Source organism: Sarcophilus harrisii, chromosome X, assembly GCF_902635505.1.
Source record: "Sarcophilus harrisii chromosome X, mSarHar1.11, whole genome shotgun sequence".
In the NCBI taxonomy this organism is placed as follows: Eukaryota; Metazoa; Chordata; class Mammalia; order Dasyuromorphia; family Dasyuridae; genus Sarcophilus; species Sarcophilus harrisii.
The window spans coordinates 9,439,800-9,462,188 of record NC_045432.1 but is presented as its reverse complement, the minus strand read 5'-3'; the positions used below and the strand labels follow the sequence as shown (position 1 = coordinate 9,462,188).

The 22,389-nt window shown below is 39.2% G+C and overlaps 1 protein-coding gene across 7 annotated transcripts in view; it reads right to left on the bottom strand.

Annotated features, from left to right (window-relative positions):
- The window catches only part of ARHGEF9 (Cdc42 guanine nucleotide exchange factor 9), a 240,944-nt gene that overhangs the window by 66,234 nt on the left and 152,321 nt on the right, over positions 1-22,389 (bottom strand). For all 7 annotated transcript variants that reach the window (XM_031944668.1, XM_031944669.1, XM_031944670.1 and 4 more), the window contains one exon: positions 14,659-14,838. In XM_031944668.1, the coding sequence (XP_031800528.1) occupies positions 14,659-14,838 (180 nt within the window). The remainder of the gene's footprint in view (positions 1-14,658; positions 14,839-22,389) is intronic.

The window sequence follows — 22,389 nt, the reverse complement described above, 5'->3', positions numbered from 1 at the left end:
CTCAATACATTATTTTTTTTTTTTTTAAAAGAGGACAATGGAATATAGACAATAAATAATCTCTCCAAAAAATGTAGAGGTTCTGAGTGAGTGAATAATAAACTTAGAACATAAAAATACTTAAGTTGAAGAAAACTTGGCAGAAGAAACACTAGAGGACGTGCCAACTTAAAAGAGGACACAAATTCTATATATACCAAAGTGATCGACCTTGAAGTCTGGATGCAGAGATCACTTAAGGATTATGAATCTTCCAGAAAAACAAAATAACACCCACATACCCATACCCACCACTAAAGATCAAATTGTAACACATATCACAAGCAAATGGTCAAGTAATTTTGAATACAGACAATAAAGCACTAATTACTTGAATCCACAAGTTGTCCATGGAAAAAACCTCCAAGATGCACCAGAGAAATATATTTGTGCAATCTTCTATTTGGATGATAACTCCAAAGACAAAAAGTGGAACCTACCTGTTCCTGCCTATATGTCTATGCAACTGTTTTCCCCTGTTTTCCACGGGAGATCTGGCCAACATCTTGGAGGCCTTTCTAATTTTTTCCTGCTATCATAGATATGCCAGTGGAACACCTGGGTTGTCTCCTCGGCATTCCTCACTTTCACCATATGACCAGCTTGTCTGTTTCTTCTAGCGCACATTTCCTTGATGACACAATCTTCTTCCTTGATGTTCCTCATTTGTTATATGTCAAAGCTTATTCACACCCACCATGTACTGCTCTAGGTATGATATTCATCTCTAGTTTTTTAAAGATTATTATGTTCCATGTCTGGAAGCCATGTGATATCACCAAGAGAATACTAGTATTGAAGGGGTGGGCCTATGTTTATAGGAGAAATTGAAAGCTTTGGAACTTCCTGAAGGCACTCCAGCCCATTTAGCTTCTCTAACTTGTCCATTGTGCTCCAGAAGTCTGGAGTGATAGACAATCTCTTTAAGTCACAATCTGGGCAATAGACAATCTTTGCCTACTTGGTTTCTTTTGTTCAGGTTGGATGGTCAAACCAAAACCTTTCAAGTGGTTATGGATCTCTTTCAGGAGGTCCTGTTGTTATGTTTCTACAAGGATGATCCCATCGACAGACAGAATGGGACAAAACTGAGCATCAATATAGTGCCTACTATGTGTCAGGCACTATACTAAGCATTTTATAGATATTCGCTCATTTGATCCTCATAATAACCCTGCTATGATCCCTATTTCACAGATGAGGTAAACAGGGAGGAAATGATTTGCCCAGAGCCACACAGCTAAAAAATGTCCAAGGCTGGATCTATCTGACTCCAGGCCTGGCACTCTATCCACTGTACCACCTACTTACATCTTCAGATAAGAACATCTGGAAGAATTCCATTCTTCCACTTGAACTCTGAGCTAGGTCTCTCTCATCACAGTCATGAACACTAATGGTGAACATACAGCTTCCTCTTCTATGCAGACAGGAATGCTACAAGCATTTATGAAGTATTTATTGTATGCCAGGTACCATGTTAAGTGCTAGAAATGTAAGTAAAAAAAAGAGCATATCCTGTCCTTAAAGAACTTCATTACCAAATCAAATGCTTCTTCCCTTATAACCAGTAAACACAGTGGGATCTGGTAGTCTTTGTATCTGTTGGTCAATTGAATGATGCTATGGGCTTCCATGGAATAATGCTTGTGGGGGGGGAAAAAAGTCTGGAAAGAACCTCATCCAGATGCATGTAGGGATAATTCTCATGGAAACAATATAGATGGAAAAATAGGCACATAGGTTAGTAGTTCTCCATATTTTTTTTCTTTTCTGCTATTGGCAAGCTCTGAGATTTTTTTCTCTCACTATTTTGAAATCTTTTCCTCCTTCACTTTCCTGTGAAATGATTCTTCCATACTGGGATCACCTCCAACATCTCTTCTATTCTTTTCTTTTTCTTTTTTTTTTTTTTGCTAAGGCAATCGGGGTTAAGTGACTTGCCCAGGGACACACAGCTAGACAGTGTTAAGTGTCTGAGGTCAAATTTGAACTCAGGTCCTCCTTTCTTCAGGGCTAGTGCTCTATTCACTATGCCACCTAGCTGCCCCCCATTAACATTCTTAAATATCTCTTTGCTTATTTGAGTCTCTGGCCAAGTTTACTTTAAACTAATTTTAAATCTTCTCATAACTCATAAGATTTTACAAATGAGTATTATTTTTAAATAGTTGGTACCTGTGGTCACCATCTTTGAATGGCAAGAAAGCCAAATGTTTACTGATAAACATATTTTGGACTCCTTTTTCTTTCTTTAACTTATTTACAAGTTAAACTTCCACATAAAATGATTATGATTGCTGTTGATGTCATTCTGATCATAAATTACCATTTCTTCATGATTGATAACTTGTTTAAATAGCTCAGAAATGAACGACTTTGATCACACCGCCATTTTCCCATCTTATCATTCTTTTCCTTAGCTACATACTGATTTTGATCTTTCCTTTAAGCAGTCAGCAGTGCAGCTGATTCAGAAATGACTCCCACACCAGCAAATGAGCCCTTCTTGGTAGGTTAAAATATAATCAGTTTCCATTTTTGTGACTGTTATTTGGTACTTACCAGGTTCAGTGAATCCTGATTCTACTCTTAAAAAAAAAAGAATCAATCTAAACTATTCTAAATATTACAAATACCCAAATCAACTACAAAGGATCCATGAAGAAAGATGTTATCTACCTTCAAAGAAAGAGCTGATAGACAAAAGTATGCAAAGTATGGTCTTTCTTTCCATCTATCTGTATCAATGGTGCAGGATAGAGAGGGAGGGAGTTCAGAACTTAAAATGGAACAAAACAATAAATTAAATTAAATTAAAAAGAAAAGGAATGAATACAGCAAGGCTGCAGCTTTTGTCTTGTCTCTAAATTTTTGAACAATATCATTCGTTATTTCCCACACAGGCTTTCTGATAGATTCTCACCATGCTCGCCTATCCCCATCTCTAAATTGAAGTCACTGAACATCAGAGTACAACTATTGATTTTAGAAGGTCTTACTTTCAAAATACCTCTTTACCTCTTCACATTCTGCAAACAGCACTGGCATAAATACTGTAATTATTTTGATGGTGAATTTTTTTGCAGTTATTGCTGCTTTGGGACACACAATAAAACTCACTGCCAATTCCTTTATTTGTCTCTCTAAGGAGTCCTTGGGAGCCATCTTTCAATTTAGTTGCGAGTTCTCTTTCTTCGGGTTTCATTTACAACAAGACTATCAAGATTGATGTATTTTGTTTCTCCACTAGTGTATCTTGTCATTGATCACTGAACAAAGATTGCACATTCAGTGGTCAAGTTACAGTTTATAGATAAATATGAACAGTGATATTCTTAGCATCCTCTTCTTTCTTTTTTACCTCTCTGCTACAACAGTCGTGGAAGAACACTAAACACAACTGGGCTCTTTGATGTTACGTTGTTTAATGAGTTGCCATAGCTAAGTGGCCATCACAAATACTTGTGATGACCCTCTCTATATTTAACTAGGCTGATTCTTAGAAAGCAGACTCTTAGTCTGCTCTCAGAAACAAACCAGAAGCCTTCCCAGGATGGTAGATATTGCCAAAGCTTATAGTAGGCTATAACCCAAGATCACCAACACCCTGACAAGGCATCAAAATAGAACTCTATGGAGTTTACAATTCACAATTTTAATTACAAGCAACACATTTTGCAAGACCTTGTATTGTGAAAGAACAGTGAACTCAAAAACCCACGATTATGTCTTCATCATGAGAAATCAAAGAAGATAATGGAACCATTTCTCTATTCCAAAAGGCAAAGGAGTTCAAATTGCTACCCAAAATATCCTGCAAAACTGAGCCTACTAATGAGGGGAAAAAAGATAGACCTCCCAAAAGAAAAACAATTGAGGCATTCTTACAAAAATGACAAACAAACAACAAAACCCAACCCAAATAGTAGAAGTAGGCAGTACATTTACTTAAAAACACCCAAGAAAAGCAGCATGATATAGTGGCTAGGAAGTCAAGCCTGAAGCTACTAAACCCACTTCTAAAATAGAATTGCTATGTGAATCCAGGCAAGTTAATTAACCCCTCAGTATTTTAGGTAACCCTTGACATTAAGTTGCAGGAAAAATACTGTGCAGCACTGATAGAAATTCTATTCCTATTTCTTATCCGGAATCTCCTCAAAAAAGAAAAACATAAGATGAATAAATCTTATTTATTAAAAATAAATTTATTAAATCTTTATTAAAATCTTATTTATTAAAAATAAACATAAGATAAATGCAATTGCATTTATTTAAATAAATTCTCTTATATTCATAAACTTTTAAAAAATGAATTGAGGGCTAAAAGAAAGAACAAAGATGGGACATCAAATGACAAAAATGATCTAAAGGGTTTTCAAAGATTTAATGGTAGCTGAAAGAAGTAGGAGTTGAGAAAAAAAGAAAAGTTGATTAATATTCCATGAACATTGCAAGTCCCATGATCCTCCACAAGTGAATTAATATTTTTTACTGGAGGGGTAACAGAGGAGGGAACTGCAATAAGAGGGCGAGAGAAGGTAAAAGACAGAGCCGAGATAGAGATTAGTTCAATGGCAGATGATGAACCATGTTAGATCTGGATGCCACACATATAGAAGTGACATAGTCCTATCCCTCAGAGGGCTTAAATTCCACTTGGAGAACTTGATACATATTCACAAGCCAGAGGTGGAAGGATTGGTTTAGGTTGTCTCACAAGAATTGGGAGTGAAGCCATCATGCCCTTTCTAGTAACAATGGTAATATTAATTGAATTGTTATTTTTTTTCTGAGAAAGGGAGAGTATGAGTTACATGTAGTGACAGGAAAGATGGCAAGATATGTGCTCTGGCTATAACCTTCTAATCTGGGCAGCTCTACAGCAAGATAAGCCCCCAAACTGAATGCAACCCAATCAAGTCTGTAGGTAAATAGAGAAGGGAAACCAATCCCCTTACTCTTTCAACAAAAGTTAATTTGTGGAAAAAAGCAAGAGAAGTAAGAGATTGGGGGGGAAGGAGGGGGCGCCAAGGAAAGTGGGTCTTTTGCCCTTTATACGCAAAGGAAAGGGTGCAACTAAAGAATATTCCCATGATGGGGTGAGGGGGATAGAGCATGTTTGTGGTAAGAGACAAGGATGTTATGATGGGTTTTGCCTAAGGGGAATTTGCATATTTGGAAACCACATTCTCAGAAAAAAGATTGTGCCTCCTAGGACTATAGGACTATGCTAGGAGAGAAAATTATGAAACCTTAAAAGCAATTAGACCCAAAGTGATAGGAAGTAAGCAGAGATAGTATAACTTAACCTCAAGAATAGTGAAGGACTACAGGCGTAAAGGGACCCATGTGCCTTGGGATACAGAGAGCTCTTCCTACTTGAAAGTGGATCTATTTGACGTTATTTCCTTTATGAATTGATATTTCAAATAAAAAAGTACAACAGAGAAGAAGAAGGCTGGAGTAAAAGATCTACAAATGTGATACTATAGCTATCATTTTAAGGAAAGTGTTGAAATTTGATATGCTACCTTTGTGAGGGACGGAAGAATAAAGAACAAAACACATAAGGCCAATTTAGTCTATGTATTAGAAAATCAAATTTAGGCTATCTGAAAAGGAAAGAAAAATGAAGGCAAAGGAAAGGAAAAGTTCTTAGGAAAGGAAGCAAAAAGAATGATACTAAAACTAAAGAGAAGGGGGTCGGGGTGGGGATGGGTTATTTTCAACTATATCCTTAGTTAAGACAAAGAGGGAAGAAATAAATAAATAAATAAGGGAGGGCGCCAGACATAGTGCTAGAGTCAAGGGGAGCTAAGTGGAAGTAAGGGATGGGGAATGGGGAAGGAGTTATTAAATTATAAAATTAATAACAGGCTCAAGTGCTGACTTAAAAGAGAATAGGGGATAAAATCAATACGAAAGCAATAAATGGATGAATAAATAATCCTGACAATCATAAATTTAGATGTGAATGGATTAGGAAATCCACTAAAATGAAAGAGTATGGCAGTACACACATCAAACAATTTGCTGTATATAAGAAATACATCTAAAAATAGACATGTATTGAATTGAAAAAGAGACTAGAATAAAATCTACTAGAATTCAGGTGATTCCAGGAGTTGTACGCTATCAGAGAAAACAATAATAAAAATTCACAATGTCAAGAGAGTCTCCAAGTTGGTAGCACTCTTCCCTCAAAAATTACTTTTGAATGCACTTTGTGTGCTTATCATTTGTGTTTTATGTGTGCACGAGCTTATTTGAAATACCTAATTCTACTGATAAAATGTGAATTACTTGAGTGCCTTGTTGTTGCTTTTGTATCCTCAGCTATGTGCATGGCACATAGAAGGAACTTCAATGTTTGTTGAATTAAATAGAGAAACTATATGACATAGGTGTGCAGTAGATAGAGTTCAAGACTAGTCTCAGATACTAGCTTTGTGACCGTGATCAAGTCACCTAATCCCTATTTGTCTCAGTTCCTCCTCTGTAAAATGAGGACACACTGAAGAAGAAAATGGCAAACCACTCCAGGATCTTTGCCAAGAAAACCCCATGAACAAAAATCCATGGGGGTCTTGTAGAATTGGATCCAATTGAGCAACAACCAATGACAATAAAACAAGAGCAAAACACACACACACACACACACACACATACACACACACACCCCAAATACACATAATGCAAATCCAAAAAATTAAATGTAAACTGAACTTCAAAAAGATACAGATTACAGCATAATAATGATAGGCTGCTTTAATGTTCCTTTCACATAGCTGGATAAATCTAACAGAAAGATAAACTAAAAGAAAAATACAGTATTGAGCAAACTGTTAAAGTAAAATCTGAAATATTCATTATATCTTGTGAATGAAAACATTAAAGAACATATATATACATACATATATATTTCTCAGCATGTTTATAAAAATAAATCATGTCCCGAGGCACAGAGAAATTACAAATATAAAAAAGTAAAAGAATACTAAATACCTCTTTTACAGACTACAATACAATAAAAATAGCAATTAATAGAACACAAACAAAAATTTCAGACATAAATGGAGATTTAATAAAGAAATGTTGCTGAATGAGTGGATTAAAGTACAAATCAGAGAGACAAATAGTAATGATGTGGAAGAGAATGCTAATGAGATGGCATGCCAAAAGTTTAGGAATGAAGCTAAAGAAGTTTTCAGAGGAAAAATCCTATACCAGAAAATGAACAAAAACAGAAAGAGGGTTAATGAACTGTGTGTATAATTTTTAAAACTGAAAAAAAATTAACAAAGAAACAAATTCAAAATTAGTGTAACTGGGAATATCCTCAAAGTTAGAGAAAAAATAGATAAGATGGAAAACAAAGACTACAAAAATGATTTTTTAAAATCCCACAATAAAACTAAAGGATAACTTTTTAAAAGACTAACAAAACTAATAGACATTTAGCTAATCTGATTTGAAAATGAGAAAGGAAAACAAAATTATCAAAATAAAAAATAAAGAAGATAAAATTACAGGGAAGAATAAAAAACTTACTATATATGCTATGTACATATATGCTATATATATGTTATATATATGTACGCTTATTTTGTTAGCATATATATATATATTATATATATATATATGCTAACAAAACTTGAGAATTTAAAATGAATGATTTTCTTGAAATATATCAAACTCCAATTAAAAGAACATAAAACAGACATCTTAAACCATCCCATCTCAGAAGATGAAATTTAAAAAGTCATAGAACAACAAAAAGCAAAGTCCTGGAACAGGCAGGTTTACAAGGGAATTCTATTAAATATATAAAGAGCAATCAATACTAGTGTTACACAAATTATTCTAAAAACATTTTCTCAAACCAATTGTATGGCAATGATACCTAAACTGGGAGGCAATTAAGCTAATAAAGAGAACTATACGCTAATATAAATAATAAATACTGCAAACATTTTAAATAAAATTCCAGTAAAAAGACCACAGTAACATCTCAAAAAAAAAAAAAAATCATCATGACCACAATGGATTTTTACCAATGATTCAACATTAGGGAGACAATTAAATGATCATTTCTAAAAAACAACCAAAATCACATAATCAGATCAATAAATGAAGACAAGGCATTTGACAAAGGACAAAATTCATGGATATATTTTTAAAACAAAAAATATAGGCACAGAATGACCATTTTAAAAAATGATTAAAGACTACATATCTAAAATCAAAAGCTAGCATATAAGTATAGAAACACTAGAAGCTTTCCTAATAAATACAAGGATAAAGCAAGGATGCCTTATTGTTGTTACTTAACATAGCAAGAGAAAGAAATTAAAGGCACTGCAAAGACAAGTCATGATTGTCCCTACTAGCAAATAACATGATAATATGCTTGGAAATACTCTGAATAGTTTCACTAAAACAGCAGGGCATAAACTATTTCCAGGAAATCCACTGACTTTTCAATATTATTATACTGAATCAAGTAAAAAATATTAGACTAATATTTAGGGTCACCATAATCTTTTTTAAACAGGTAAACTGCATCAATAGACTTATGCTTTTATGAGCAATTCTTTTCCTCAATCAACATGGAAATGCTTATGTTGGATAATGTTTGTCAAGAACAGAACAACAAAAAATAAATATAATAATGTATTATTAAAAAATAAAACCCAGGTTCTAGGATTCTTAATGCAATATTCTTTCCACTAAAGTAAATCTTCCTATGTTCTATTATTCTTTTTATTGTTTTCCATCATGCTTTGAGCAGTGTTCATTCTAGCTCTATCCCTTCCTCCTTCACCACCAAACCTATAGATCTCATCCAGAAGAGAAGTCACACAGGACATTTTGTTAAAAATTTATTTTTATTTTTATTTTTTATTGTTCTGTTCTGAAGAAACATCAAATATGAACATTTCCACTCTCAAGGTCTGGGCTTCCTCATTTGAAAAATGAAAAAATTGGACTAAGATACCAATAAGCGCTAAGATTACTTCAACCTCTAATAATCTGTGAATCTATGGGTGATGATATTGGAATGCTTTCTCACATCTCTGAAAGTAGCAACAGTCTATGATTTGTATTTTTCCCTAGGTTCTTAAGTCCCCTTTAGCTGCGATATTGGATGGTCTGTGCCTTGTAATTCTCATGTGTCCCCCATAGAACCCAGCATACTGCTGCATGACAGGACACACTCAATTAATGTTTCCTAATTGATTTGCACTCATTATGGCTCCAGAGAAGCAAACTTGCCTCATCAGAATTTGGTTGGGGTTAAAACTCTTAACAAGGTCTTAGGTCAATTTGAGGATGACAAATGCATGACAGGTTATCAGAGTAAACAAGTAAGGAAGCAAGAGTATTCTTCCCCTCTCTTCTCCTTCTAGTCAAATTCTACTCCATTCTAGCCCCACTTTGAGAGAGCCTCCCAAACACTGTAATCCACTGTCATTGCTTGTCTCTGTGCTCCAGGATTGACTGCCTGGACCACTCAGCAAGAATTTAATTATGACTGCAGTTTGTAACTATCTTCTCACAAAGATTAGTCTCCTTTGCCCTGGCCAGGCCACATCTAGAGTACGTGACTTAGTTCCGGGTGTCATATTTTAGGAAACTGACCCAGCAGTTCACAAGAGTTTCAAAACCTAAGGAAAGAGTCAGTAGTAAAAATCCTTTGGGTTTGGCCACAACAAGCAAGAAGTTCTTGGAGGCCTTAAGGAGGCAAACAATTCTATATGTATTTGTATGAATATGTATATTCAAAATTCATACAAAGTAGATACAAGTTAACCTTAGAGGGAAAGGCATCAGTCCCCAGAGTATACCATAGACCACATGGCCTGAAAGAGGAAATAGATGAGAAGTTTTTAAAACAGATCATAAACCTGGCACAGAGGCATCTTAGGAGACTTCAATTATCTAGATATTGTCTGAATCTTCTCTCTGTGTGTCTCTCTCATTCTTGATTTGCCTCAAAGAACATTTCATCTTTCAAAAGGAACCTTTAAAGGGAAACTCAAAACTGGATCTAATTTTTTTTTTTTAAATACAAAGGAGTCTAGGGTGGAAAGGATGGAAACAATGACTACCCCTCCCTCCTAAAGGTCATGATGAAGAGAGGGAAAAAGCTTGACACGGTCTAACGTGTCCTAGATCTGGGGAAAGGCAAATGTTGAAGGATTTAAATGAAGTTAGGAAGGGAGGAATGGGAAACTAGGAATGAAATTCTGAAGACACAAAAAGAAATAGGCACAGTTCCTAGCCCTGATAGCACTTGTTCTAGGGTCTCTCTGAGCTCTGATATTCCATGTTCTAAGTGGCACCATCTCCGACATTCTCTAGTCAAAGATCTTTTTCCGGTTCTAACATTCTAAGGTATCTTCTGGCTCTGACATTCTGATTTGTAAGTTTCCTCTTGGATCTGAAATTCTGTATTTTAAGGTCCCTTCTAACTCTATGAGCTTTTCTTTATATCCTCCCTCCCTCCCTCCCCCATTTCCATTACTATAGAGCTTGGTATACTGCTGGGCAGCTATAAGTACTCAGTAAATGGTCATGAATGGATTAGAGACCCATTATGGTACCAATTTACAGTGACCAGTAAATTTGTCACCTGTAAAGCTGGTCTGTGTTAAAGCTAGAAATAGGTTTTGAAAGGCTATGATCAATTATCATATGACAGCTAGAATGATGGGTCATTAAGATGAGTGAGCCTGGTGCTGAGGATGGCAACAGTACCAACTATTGCTAGGCACCAGTATCAGTGGGGGGCAGGAGCAATTGGGGGAGGCGGGGCTCAATCCAAGTGATGCCTTTTCTGTTCTCCCCAGAGCCAGCATCTCTTAGACAATGTCTGCTCCTCTAGTTACATGAGAGATTGAGAAAGGAGGCTGTTGAGTCAGGCACATTTCTACAGCCCCAGCCAGCTCCTCATTATTTGGAGAATCACAGTACCTTCCACTTGGACATCACTCCTCAGTCACAAAGCCTTTTCTCACCCATTAGTGCGATTCATTCTCAAAATAGCCCTGGGAGATAGACCCAGCAAATGGACCACTGGAAGTCAGAGCTAGAAAAGATCTCCAGAACATATCTAGTCCAATTACCTTTTACTTTACAAAAGTTTTGGTTCATACAGATGCGTGAGAGGGAAAATTTCAATCCCCACATCTAGGCTCTTTCCACAATACCATATTGCCTCTATTAATTATCACCTCCATTTTATACATGAGGAAACTAAAGGCCAGTCAAGGAATTCGCTTCTTTGGACCACTGTAACCCCTTCATTTCATGGCTGAATGAAGTCTTGTGCCCAAGATGATAGTTAATAGCAACAGGTTCAGGACCTGAATCCAGCCTCCTGTCCCTATAGTTCTTTCCACCAGACCCCAGTGATTTTCTAGGAATGGCCAAGGAAAGCAGAAGAAACCATTTGTCTCCCCTTCCCATATTTCTCAGCATCTATGTTCTTATTCCAGGTTAATTCAATCTTGCCTTCATTAAAGCGGTATACCATTAACTGACATTTTTCAAAGCCCGTAAAGATCTGTAGAAGCCTAGAGACTTTAATAACTCACGGATCTCATACTCTAATTCCCCATGAACAACCATCTCACAGATTTGCTCTACCACAGAACTTGGCTTTCCCTCAGCCTCAACCATGAGCCTTCTGGTTCAGGACTTCCAGTCAGAGGCCTATCTATACCCAACCGCATGGGGCAGGCAGTATGGAGAGTCTTCCATATCTGAAATTAGGGAAGGGGGGGAAGGGGTGCCTTGACAACCAATGTAAATAGAAAATATAGATGGTAGGGAGATGGCACCATAATAGTGCATGAAGCATAGTCTGGAAAACCCGAGTTCAAATCCAGACTCAGCTGCTTCCAAATTGTATGACCCTGAGCAAGTCATTTCCCTCAGCTTCCTCATCTGCAAAATGGGGATAATAATAGTACTCATTACCCAGGGTTGTTGTGAGGAGCAAATGATATGTTTGTAAAGTACTTAGCATAGTAGCTAGAACATAATAAATGATAGTTTAAAAAAATTAGCCTACTAAGACAAAGATTTGGGAACCCTATTATCAAAGTGGAAGCCAGTTGCAAAGGTGAATACTGAAAACTATCTTTACATATACTTGGAAACATAAAATACTATTAGTTTAAAAAAAGAGAGAGATAAAAAACCAAAACAAAATAAAAGAAATGAAATTAGCTACTCTATAATATCTGGAAAAAAAAAAAAAAAAGTGGAAGCCAGATAGATGCCCTTCTATTTTACAGTATGTTTAGTACTTTACCAAGCCCTTCTTGTAGTAAGGAACAAGGTAGAAGGCAGTGTTACTAAAGAGACTCAGAATTATAGTTCAGTGTCATAGGACAATAGGTCTAGGTCTGGAACGGTGTTAGAGGTCATCGAGTTTGAGCCTCTCATTTTGCAGAAGAGGATATTGAGGCCCAGAAAAGAGAAGTGCTCATAGTCACACAATCAATATCAGAGTCTTGATTCAAATCAGATTTTAGATCCAGTATTCTTTCCACTATTCAACCTGGATCTATGATCTTGTAAAAACAATAATAACAAAAACCTAAATATTTTGGTAATAACTTTAATATAATTGGTTTCGTTTGTAATTTTGTGTACTTTATTTCTGCGTTTAAAAACATGATTCTGGGCCAGCTAGATGGCACAGTGGATAGAGCTCTGGGGTCAAGAGGACCCGAGTTCAAACCCAGTCTCAGACACTTACTAATTATGTGACGTGGCCAAATCACTTCATTCCAATTGCCCTTAAAAGATAAAAATATAAACATGGCTCTGAGAAGTTCACTGGTTTCCTTGCCCAGACAGATGGCCAAGGCCCTCAGGAAACAATAAAGGCTAAATCTTCCTGTTTCTACCTCATGTTGCCTCTTCAGTAGATATTCTACTAGGAAGGGACCTATAGTTTGGATTTCTAGTAACCACTGAAGAAGAGAACATTGCTTCAGAAGGTAAGAAGCTTCCCATCTTTGCACAACTCCAAGCAGGTGAATACTTGCTTGGGTATCCTAGAAGTGGATAGGGGTTGAATTAAAAATGTACTAGGAGCTGTCTTCCATCCCTGAGATTTTGAGACAGTGACCACAATGCTCCCATTCTTGGGGGCCCCTTAGCTTTCTAATGTTCTTGGACATCAATTAGCTCATTCCCTCCTCACCTCACCCTGCTAACGTGCGTAGCAGAGGAAAGAAGCAGCTGAGGTTCACAGGATTACAAAACCCCAGAGCTGGAAGGAACCTCAGATAGTAAAGGACTATGACTTCAGAAATAAAAGGCACCTACAGAGCATCTTCTCCAATCTCACTTTAAAGACAAAGTAACTGGAGCCTGGACGAGGAAATTACGTGCCCATGGTCATCCTCATTTGGAGGTTCCCTAGCTGCTGGGGCGATATTTCTTTCAGGACACGTAGGGCATTAGACCTTTCAGACCCGTAGAGACCCCAAAGGCCTGTAAAAAAGAGAAGGTGAGGCCCTGCACAGCTTCTAAGAGAATTAGTCCTCCAGGGAGGTTTTCAGGCTGTTTGCTTCCCGCCTCCAAAACTGTCTAGAGCTGAGTTACAGAGAAGTATGTGCAATCAAAATGTACAGTGCCTCAGGGGAAGAAGCCCTACACTACTCACATTAATGACAGAAAGACAGCTGCAAAACAACCTTGCTGTGGTGATGACATTTCAGCAACTGAGGGAATCAAGGAAAGGAGGGGGAGAAGAGGAAAGAAAAATGGGGGAGAGAAGAGAAATGGGGGTAGAAAATAGAAGGGGGAAGAATAAAGGGAAATTGGGCAAGGAACTGGGGGAAGGAGGAAGACTAAGGCAAGAGAGAGGAAGGAGGAGGAGGAAAAGAAAGGAAGGAAGGCGAAGGGGAGAAGAGAGAGAACAAAGCGAATAAGGAGGGAGGGTACAAACAAAAGACAGAAACATTTGAGAAAGGAGACAGGAATAACATGAGAGAAGGAGGCTAGAATAAGTCAAATGTCAGAGTTGGAAGATCCCCTCAGACTATAACATTGTACCGGGTAGAACCATAGGACATTAATTAACTCATGGCTAGAAGGGCCTTTTAAGATTCATCTTCTCTAACTTACTCATTGAATAGATGAGCAATTTTATGCCCAGAGAAAAGAAATGATGGTAGGATTCTAGCTCAAGTTCTGGAAGAGCCCTCAGAGGCCAGCTAGCCCAACTATCTCATTTTCCAGGAGAAAACTGAGGCCTAGAGGCCAAGTAGCCTACCCATTCAGGATCACAAAGGTAGTGTCAATGACATTTGAACTCTGGTCCTCTGCTCAAGGCCAAACACGACAAGGGTCACAGTGGGAAAAGGCAGAGGATGAGAGAGAGAAAAGAAATAAAAAATTAAGTGGAGGAAGTTAAAGGCAAAAAGGAAAAGAAAGATTAAGGAAAGGATTCAAAAGAAAGGAAATCAGGAAAGAAAAAAGCAAGGAATAGACTAGAGATGGGAGGAATGGAGGAAAAGAGACTATCAGAAGTAGAGGGACAAGTAGGGGAGTCAGGCCAGAATAATCAGGGGGATAGTAGTCACTTACCCTCACAAAGCTGGCAGGAAACCATCCTTCCTCATCATCGATCTGGCCCCACCACCAGTCCTTGTTGGAAGCATCCAAGACCTTGATGACGTCGCCTGCCTTAAACGCCAACTCCCGGTTGGCCATGGTGACATGATCCCATACTGCCTCAGCACTTACAATGGAACCTCCGCTGATCAGCTGAAGAGAGAAAAGCAGAGGCTCAGACCCAAATGATCACTCTTTACCCCACTGTCCAGCTCCCTGGCCTACTCTGAATTCGGAAGGGGAAAAGAAATTACTGATTTGGACCGTTCCCTCTAACGATAAAGTGAACTCTCTATCATCCAGAGGATGTGATCATAGATGCCTACAGATTTAAGAGCTAGACATCAGCTAGTTCGAGCTTTTCATTGGACAGAGGAGGAAACTGAGACCTGGAGAGGGGATACTTTGACTTATGATGAGCCAGCTTCCTGGTTCCCCCCTCATTCTAAGAAGTTTACTAAAGAGGAGAAATTCCCCTCTATCCATCTTATAAACAAAGATCGGAGGGGATGACTTTGGTACCAGTAAAGTTTGGGATTGGCAATGATTTCATCATCTGTGATGTTAGAGAATAGACTTGACCACATCTGTCTGGGATCTCCCCCCCACATGACATGCTTACACATTCTTCAAATGCATGGGGAGCCAGTGGCTGGAAGTCTTTGCAGATATTCTTTCAATGATCCCTGAGACTGCTGGTGAAACTAAGGGCAAGGGTTATTAATCCCTATGATTTTCCAGATTGAAAAGTGAAGCCTAGAGAAAAAGGATGAATGACCCATCCAGAATCACACAGAAAGTCAAAGGCTAACCCAGGCATGAAGAAATAAGGCCATCAGGACTAGAAGACATTGGTCACAAAGAGACACTCTCCCTCCTGTCACCTTCGCCCCCTCCCCCCCAGCCTCTCTCCCTCTCCCAAAGAAACCCTGTACATCTGAAACATAGAGCTGGTTAGGAAAGGGCCCAGGTGGAAGACTCCAGTCTCTCAGACATGCCGAGTCCTGGCTAGGCCATCACGAGCACGCCAAGCATAGGGCATCTTGGCCATCAGAATAGGTGCTGGATCCTGCCAGAATCTGGGAGTGGCAGGAGCCCTGAGAGTTCACTTCTGCCATCCCTTGCTGTTAGGATTATAGACAGATGAATCACAGAATCTGAGGTGGGAGAAACCAAGCCGGGGAGCAGTAATCTTCTCTCTAGCATGCTCCATGCAGGGCCTTCAAGCTCCCTCAAAGTTTCCAGAAACCAGAACTCACTATAGCCCAAGACAAGCCCATTTGACTTTTAAACGGCTCTGCTTGAAATTAAGTTTTCCTTATATGGTGTAACAAGCTTCTTTGCAACTTCAGAGGAGCCTGGACTTAAGGCTAGAAAGGACCTCAAAAGTCATGTTAGTCCAACTCTATCCTTTTACAGAAGAGGAAACTGAGGCAGAGGGAGGGGAAGGGACTTGCTCAACCTCAAACAAGCGGTACATTTCAGAGCTGGGAGTTGAACACAGGTCTTCTGACTTAAACTATACTATCCTTCGAGTTCACTAAACATCCTGGAACTTTGATTCGCTGTTCCTAATTCTGATATCTAAGGTCAAGCAGATGCCTTGTAAAACAATGTCAACAACAATGATCTTCAAATATCTCAAGAGCAGCCTTCTTTTCACTGGCCTAGCACTCCTATTTCTTTCAACTGATCCTCTTAGTGCACAGTTCCAAGGTCTGTCAATATCCTGCCTCTACCTCTCTGGATTTTCTCCTGCTTATCAATACTTCCTATAATAAATGAACACAGCCCTTCAGATGTGATCTGACCAGAGCGAAGACTATGGGACAAAGTTTGTTCCTTCAGGAAACTAGACCCCTAGACCAAATGATGTCTTAGCTTAAGGTCTTTTTTGTTTTGGGGGTGGGGGTTGTCACGTTACCGTTGATTCTTACTGACCTTATTAAAAACCACAAAACTTTCCAGATCTTTTCCAATTCAAATGTCTAAACCTATTTCCCCCGGTGCCATTGCCTTTTTTTAAAAACTCAAGTATGAACTTTAAATTGGGAGCCCCAATTTTTTTCTGACTCCCACAATCACCTGATTCGTCAATTAATTTATATATTGTTCTGGCTGGAACACATCTTAGAGAGAATCTATTTGGACATTTTCTTTGTAAACGAGGGAGAAATTGAGGCCAGAGAAGAAGAAAAATAACCTCTTCAAGAGCCTATAGAAAATTAGTGAAATACTAACCAAGATGACAGAAAAGGAAAATGATAAATGCTAGAAGGGACTATGGGAAAATAGGGACGCTGCTGCACTGCTGGTGCGATTTGGAAAGCAATTTGGAACTATGCCCAAAGGGCTATGAAATGCTGAATACCCTGTGATACAGCCAAGTCTCTACTGGGTCTGTATCCCAAAGACATCAAAGGAAAAGGAAGAGGATCTATATATACAAAAATATTTATAGCAGCTCTTTTTGTGGTGGCAAAGAGTTAGAAACTGAGGGGATGCCTATTAACTGGGGAATGGCTGAATAAGCTATGCTAGATATTGTGCTATAAGAAATGATGAAGGGGATGGTTTCAGAGAGAGCTGCGAAGGAATTATGAGCTGATACAGAGTGAAGTGAGCAGAACCAGGAGAAGAAAACAGTAAGGCAGTAACAGCAACATTGTAAGGATGATTAACTGGGAAAGACATAATTGTAACTCTTATCAATGGGATCCACCACAACTCCAAAGGACTAATAATGAAACATGCTATCCATATCCAGAGATATAGATACAGACCCAGAGATACAAATCCTCTATCTTTCATGTGTGTGTGTTTTTTTTTTAAATATATGATTAACAATGGCAGGGATGGGTGGGGAGGAGGGGGAGGGGGGAGAGAGAAAAAGAAAATAAATACCAGTCAGGACTTGAAGTCAAGTCTCCTGACTCCAGTCAGTGTTCTTCATGTGCTGAGGGCAAATGTGGTATAATGGAAAGGACAATAGATTTGCAATCAGGACATGTGAATTCAGATCCTTTCTCTGTCACTTTCTATCCATTTGACTTTGAGCAAGTCACTTCCTCTCTGAGCCTCAATTTCTTCCTTTGTAAAATAAAGGAGTAAGACCAGAAGATCTCGAAGGTTCCCGCCAGTTCTAGATCTAGGAATCTATGACCCTATGAATGTTATCTCCTCAGTATATGCAGACTTGTCCTGGAACGAAGAAGACTAGGTAGGGTTTTGGCTCGGGCAAGATGCCACCCAGTGATGTGTTATTTTCCTAAGCAAAGTAGTCCTGGGAGAGGTGCCAGGCAACAAACCTTTTGATAGGTAAATGAGTGAGAGCTAACTCAGCTAGTCCACTCCAGCCAAGCAGCTCTAGACTATCAGACCAGAATATAGCTCCCATCCCAGCCAGCTGTCCACTCTGGCCATCCCAATATCCATACACGACCTCCACCTTTCTGAGTCTTACTCTGGGGTCAATAATCAAATCCACATCACCATAACACTATTGTTCCTGGACAGGGTGTGTCAATTGGCTGTTCTAATTATGGATCAACTCAGCTTCCCAGAATCTTCTCCACCCTCCCACCCCCACCAAACATTTCCTTTCCTGGTCACCACTCCCCAACATATGTTGTCTTATCCTATTAGAATGAAAATCTATGCACATTGAGTGCTATTTCATTTTTAGATTTCTTTGTATCCTCGGGACTTAGCACATAGAAAATACTTAATAAATGCTTTTTCATTATTACATTCCATCTTTGTCCTTGCCATTCATAGGCTTAAATCTGACATGGATTTTAGAAAATCAGTAAGAGGTCCAAAGGATCTTAGAAAAAAATTAATTCCCACTATGGTATAGTGTTTGGTTTATAAAGTGCTTTCCTCACAATAACCTTGTGAGGTTAGAATCATTATTGTCCTCATTTTACAGCTGAGAAAACTGAAGATCAGGGAAGAGGAGTAACTTGCTCAAGGGCTCATCACCATTAAGAATTAATGGTTTCTGAAAGGAAAGGAACCTGTATGCGCCAAAATGTTTGTGGCAGGTCTCTTTGTAGTGGCCAGAAACTGGAATTGAATAGATGCCCATCAATTGGAGAGTGGTTGAATAAACTGTGGTATATGAATATTATGGGATATTATTGTTCTGTAAGAAATGACCAGCAGGATGATTTCAGAAAGGCCTGGAGAGACTTACACGAACTGATGCTGAGTGAAGTGAGCAGGACCAGGAGATCATTATGTACTTCAACAACAATACAATATGATGATCAGTTCTGATGATGATGATGATCAACGATGAGATGAAGCAAATCAGCTCCAATAGAGCAGGAATGAACTGAACCAGCTACACCCAGGGAAAGAACTCTGGGAGATGACTATGAACCACTACATAGAATTCCCAATCCCTCGATTTTTGTCCGCCTGCATCTTTGATTTCCTTCACAGGTTAATTGTACACTATTTTAAAGTCCGATTCTTTTTGTACAGCAAAATAACTATATGGACATGTATACAGATATTGTATTTAACATATACTTTAACATATTTAACATGTATTTGGTCAACCTGACATCTGGGGGAGGGGGTGGGGGGGAAGGAGGGGAAAAATTGGAACAAAAGGTCTTGCAATTGTCAATGCTGAAAAATTACCCAGGCATATAACTTGTAAATAAAAAGCTATTAAAAAACAAGAATTAATGGTTTCCTAACTCCAAAAATGGTGTTCATTTTAGAGGGTTAAAAGAGATTTTTGAGACCCTCTTCCCCAATTATAGAAGAGGAAACTGAGACTCAGAGATACAAGGGGATTTGGCCCAGATCACACAGCTTACATGGAGAAAAGCTTGCTAGAATTTGAAGCCAAGTAGGGATTGAATACTGGCCAGATGCAAAGTACTAAAAGAGATGCTAAGCACAACATTAGCCCTGGCCTTGGCTCCGTCTGCAGATGTGTGCAGCAGAAATTGATAGCCACATTGGATAAGCTGGGAGCAGTAGGGAGCTGCCTCCTCTTCAGCCCAGAGTTTCCCTTCAGGACCACAAAGTAGGTCCCTTATCAGACTCTAGACATTTTAGAGGAAAGAAGTGATGCTGAATTTGACTTTATTAATTGCCTATTGTGTGTGCTAGAACCACCATTTAATTGTAGTCTACTCTTTCCTTATCAATGCGCACAGCAACTCTGGCCTGGCCCCTCTCTTTACAAAGATACCCACAACAATCAGCAATGGGCGTCATTGGTGAAACAGCCACCAACCACCATTCAGAGGATTTCACAGTATAATTTAGAAGTCAAAGTCCAACCCCCAGCTATTGGGAAACCTGACTCTCAGCGCCTATGCCAATTAAGAACTATAGTGTAACCTGAGGCAAAGCACCAGTCCTACAACTTTTTGCAATACATTTCTGAAAAGGGATCGAGTCCCAAAAGCTGGGTTGGTGTCATGAACAAAGGCAAGCTATCTTCCCTCACTGGGGCTCAATTCTATTGTTATTGGGTTTGCTTTTTTTTTTTTTTAATCAAAGAAAAGGCTGAACAAGATAAGACAAAATATTCATTAACAAGTCTTATGGCTTTAATATTTAAACTGTACTGAGAGAATGTAAGCCCACTGTGGGCAGGGGCTTGCTCACTTTTGTCCCTGTATTCCCATGGCTTAGCACTAATAACAGGCACAAAGCGGGAGCTGAAAGTTAAAGAACAGAAAAAGGGTATTCTCTCCATTTTAAAGGTGAGAAAATGAAGGCTCTGATAAGCAAATGGTCTGGCTATCTAGTTCACACAGAAAGGCCTCAGCCAAGCCTTGAACCCAGGTTTTTTCCAGTCTAGGGCCAGAGCTCTTTCCACTACACGTTGGCAGAAACCAACCAAGTTCCGTCTTACAGACATGGAATCAGACACAGTGAGAAGGGGCCGGTGTTCAGGCCTGGACGCAGGCAGAAAGCCCATCTATAAACCCGTGCTTGTCACAGAGGGCAGGCAGGTTCTGGTGCCAATGTGTCGAGGCAAAATTCATTCTCTTCATGACCAGACTCCATGCTGTTCACCCCAAAGCCCTTGCTTTCTGTCCCTCACTCCCTCTCCTCCTCCTGTTCCCATGCTGCAGACAGGCAATAAAGATGTCAGTGGGCATGGGACAGTGGGGTAGAGACAGCCTTCCTTCAGTGTGTGGGAGCCTTGAAAAAAAAAAAAAAAAAAAAAGCTTCACCAAGTCTCTTCCTCCCTCACTCTGCTTACAGGAGGGAAAGAAAGGCTCAAGAGAACTGGCAAATCTCAAGTACCTCCTGCCCCAGAAAGCCCACATGGCTCCACAAGCTGGTTGATCTAGGCTGCCATTTCTCCTCTCTGGGGCTCAGTCTCCCCATTTATAAGATGGAAGGGGATGGAGGAGGTGACCATCAAGATCCTTCCCAGCTCTTGAGCAATTTACTGCAATTAGAGGCAGCAGGACATACTGGATAGGCTCTGATCTTGGAGCCATGAAGATACTAATACTAGCTAAATGATGCTGGCCAAGTCACTTCCCCTCTTTGTGCCTCAGGTTCCTCTTCTGTAAAATGAGGTTATATTTGCTGGCCTCTTAAGGTCCCTTCTAATTCTAGATCGTGGATCCTATGCATCTAATTTGATTCAATTCAACAAACATCCGTTAAGGGATGGTTCTGTATTAGGCACTGGGCAAGGTGCTCTGGCTATCACAAAAAGGGGCAAGGTCCTATGCTTAAGGAGGTGATATACTCCTAAGACCCATGATCCCATGCTAGAATTTCCCAGCCCTCTCTGAGAGAGGGCACTTACTGGGAAAAGGGATGTCATTCAGTGGCCAGTAAAGCCAACCCAGAGCCAGGTCTGGGACAATAGCCCTCAGCCAGATTTCCAAAGCTTCTTTGATTTGTTGTAGTATTACAGCTAAAGACCACCACTGGAAAAAAAAAAATAGATATTTAATTAGCTCAGGGTGACTGCCAGCAATAAGAACATTTTTAAAGCACCAAGCAGAAGGGAGGACAATAAAAAAAAATAAAACTCAAGTGGTCTTTATAATGATAGTCCCAAGACCGAAAAGATGATAGCCCTGAGTTTGACCTCCTGGCAACACTGGGAAAATAAGGGGCAGGAGGGCCAGGGAAAGGTCTTCCCGAATTGATATGCCAGTGTCATCTGGAGCATATAGAAGGAGCATCTGCGGTGTGAAAACATTGGCACACCATGACTGAGTTCATGCAGTTCAGATTATAATAAACTTATCGGTGAGAAGGCCTAGTCATTTGGAAAGAAAAGCCTTCTCCCTCCTTTTTCTTTCTTTTTGATTACAGCTTTGTGAACTCACAAGAAGCCTTCAATAATATCAAAGGAGAAACTACCAAAAGAAGAACAATCCAGCAGATAAGAAAGCGGTCTCTAGAGTAGGGAGACTTAGTACTTAGGTCTGCTTTGGGCATGAGTGTAGCTGTGTTACTCTAGGCAGGTGACCTATTTCTCTGACCTTTCAGGTTCCTCCTCCCCCTTCAGAGAGCAGAACTGGATGGCTTCTAGAACCACTCTTTACTGGTTGCCATGGGGCAGTCTTTTATTGTGCAAAGCTACCTTTCTCCACCCAAAAGAGCAAGGCAGCAGGAAATGAATGAGGGCCAAAGACTCAGCATCAAAAACTGATGGGAGTTCTCCTGCTTGGGGGAGGTCTGTAAAACAACTCAGCT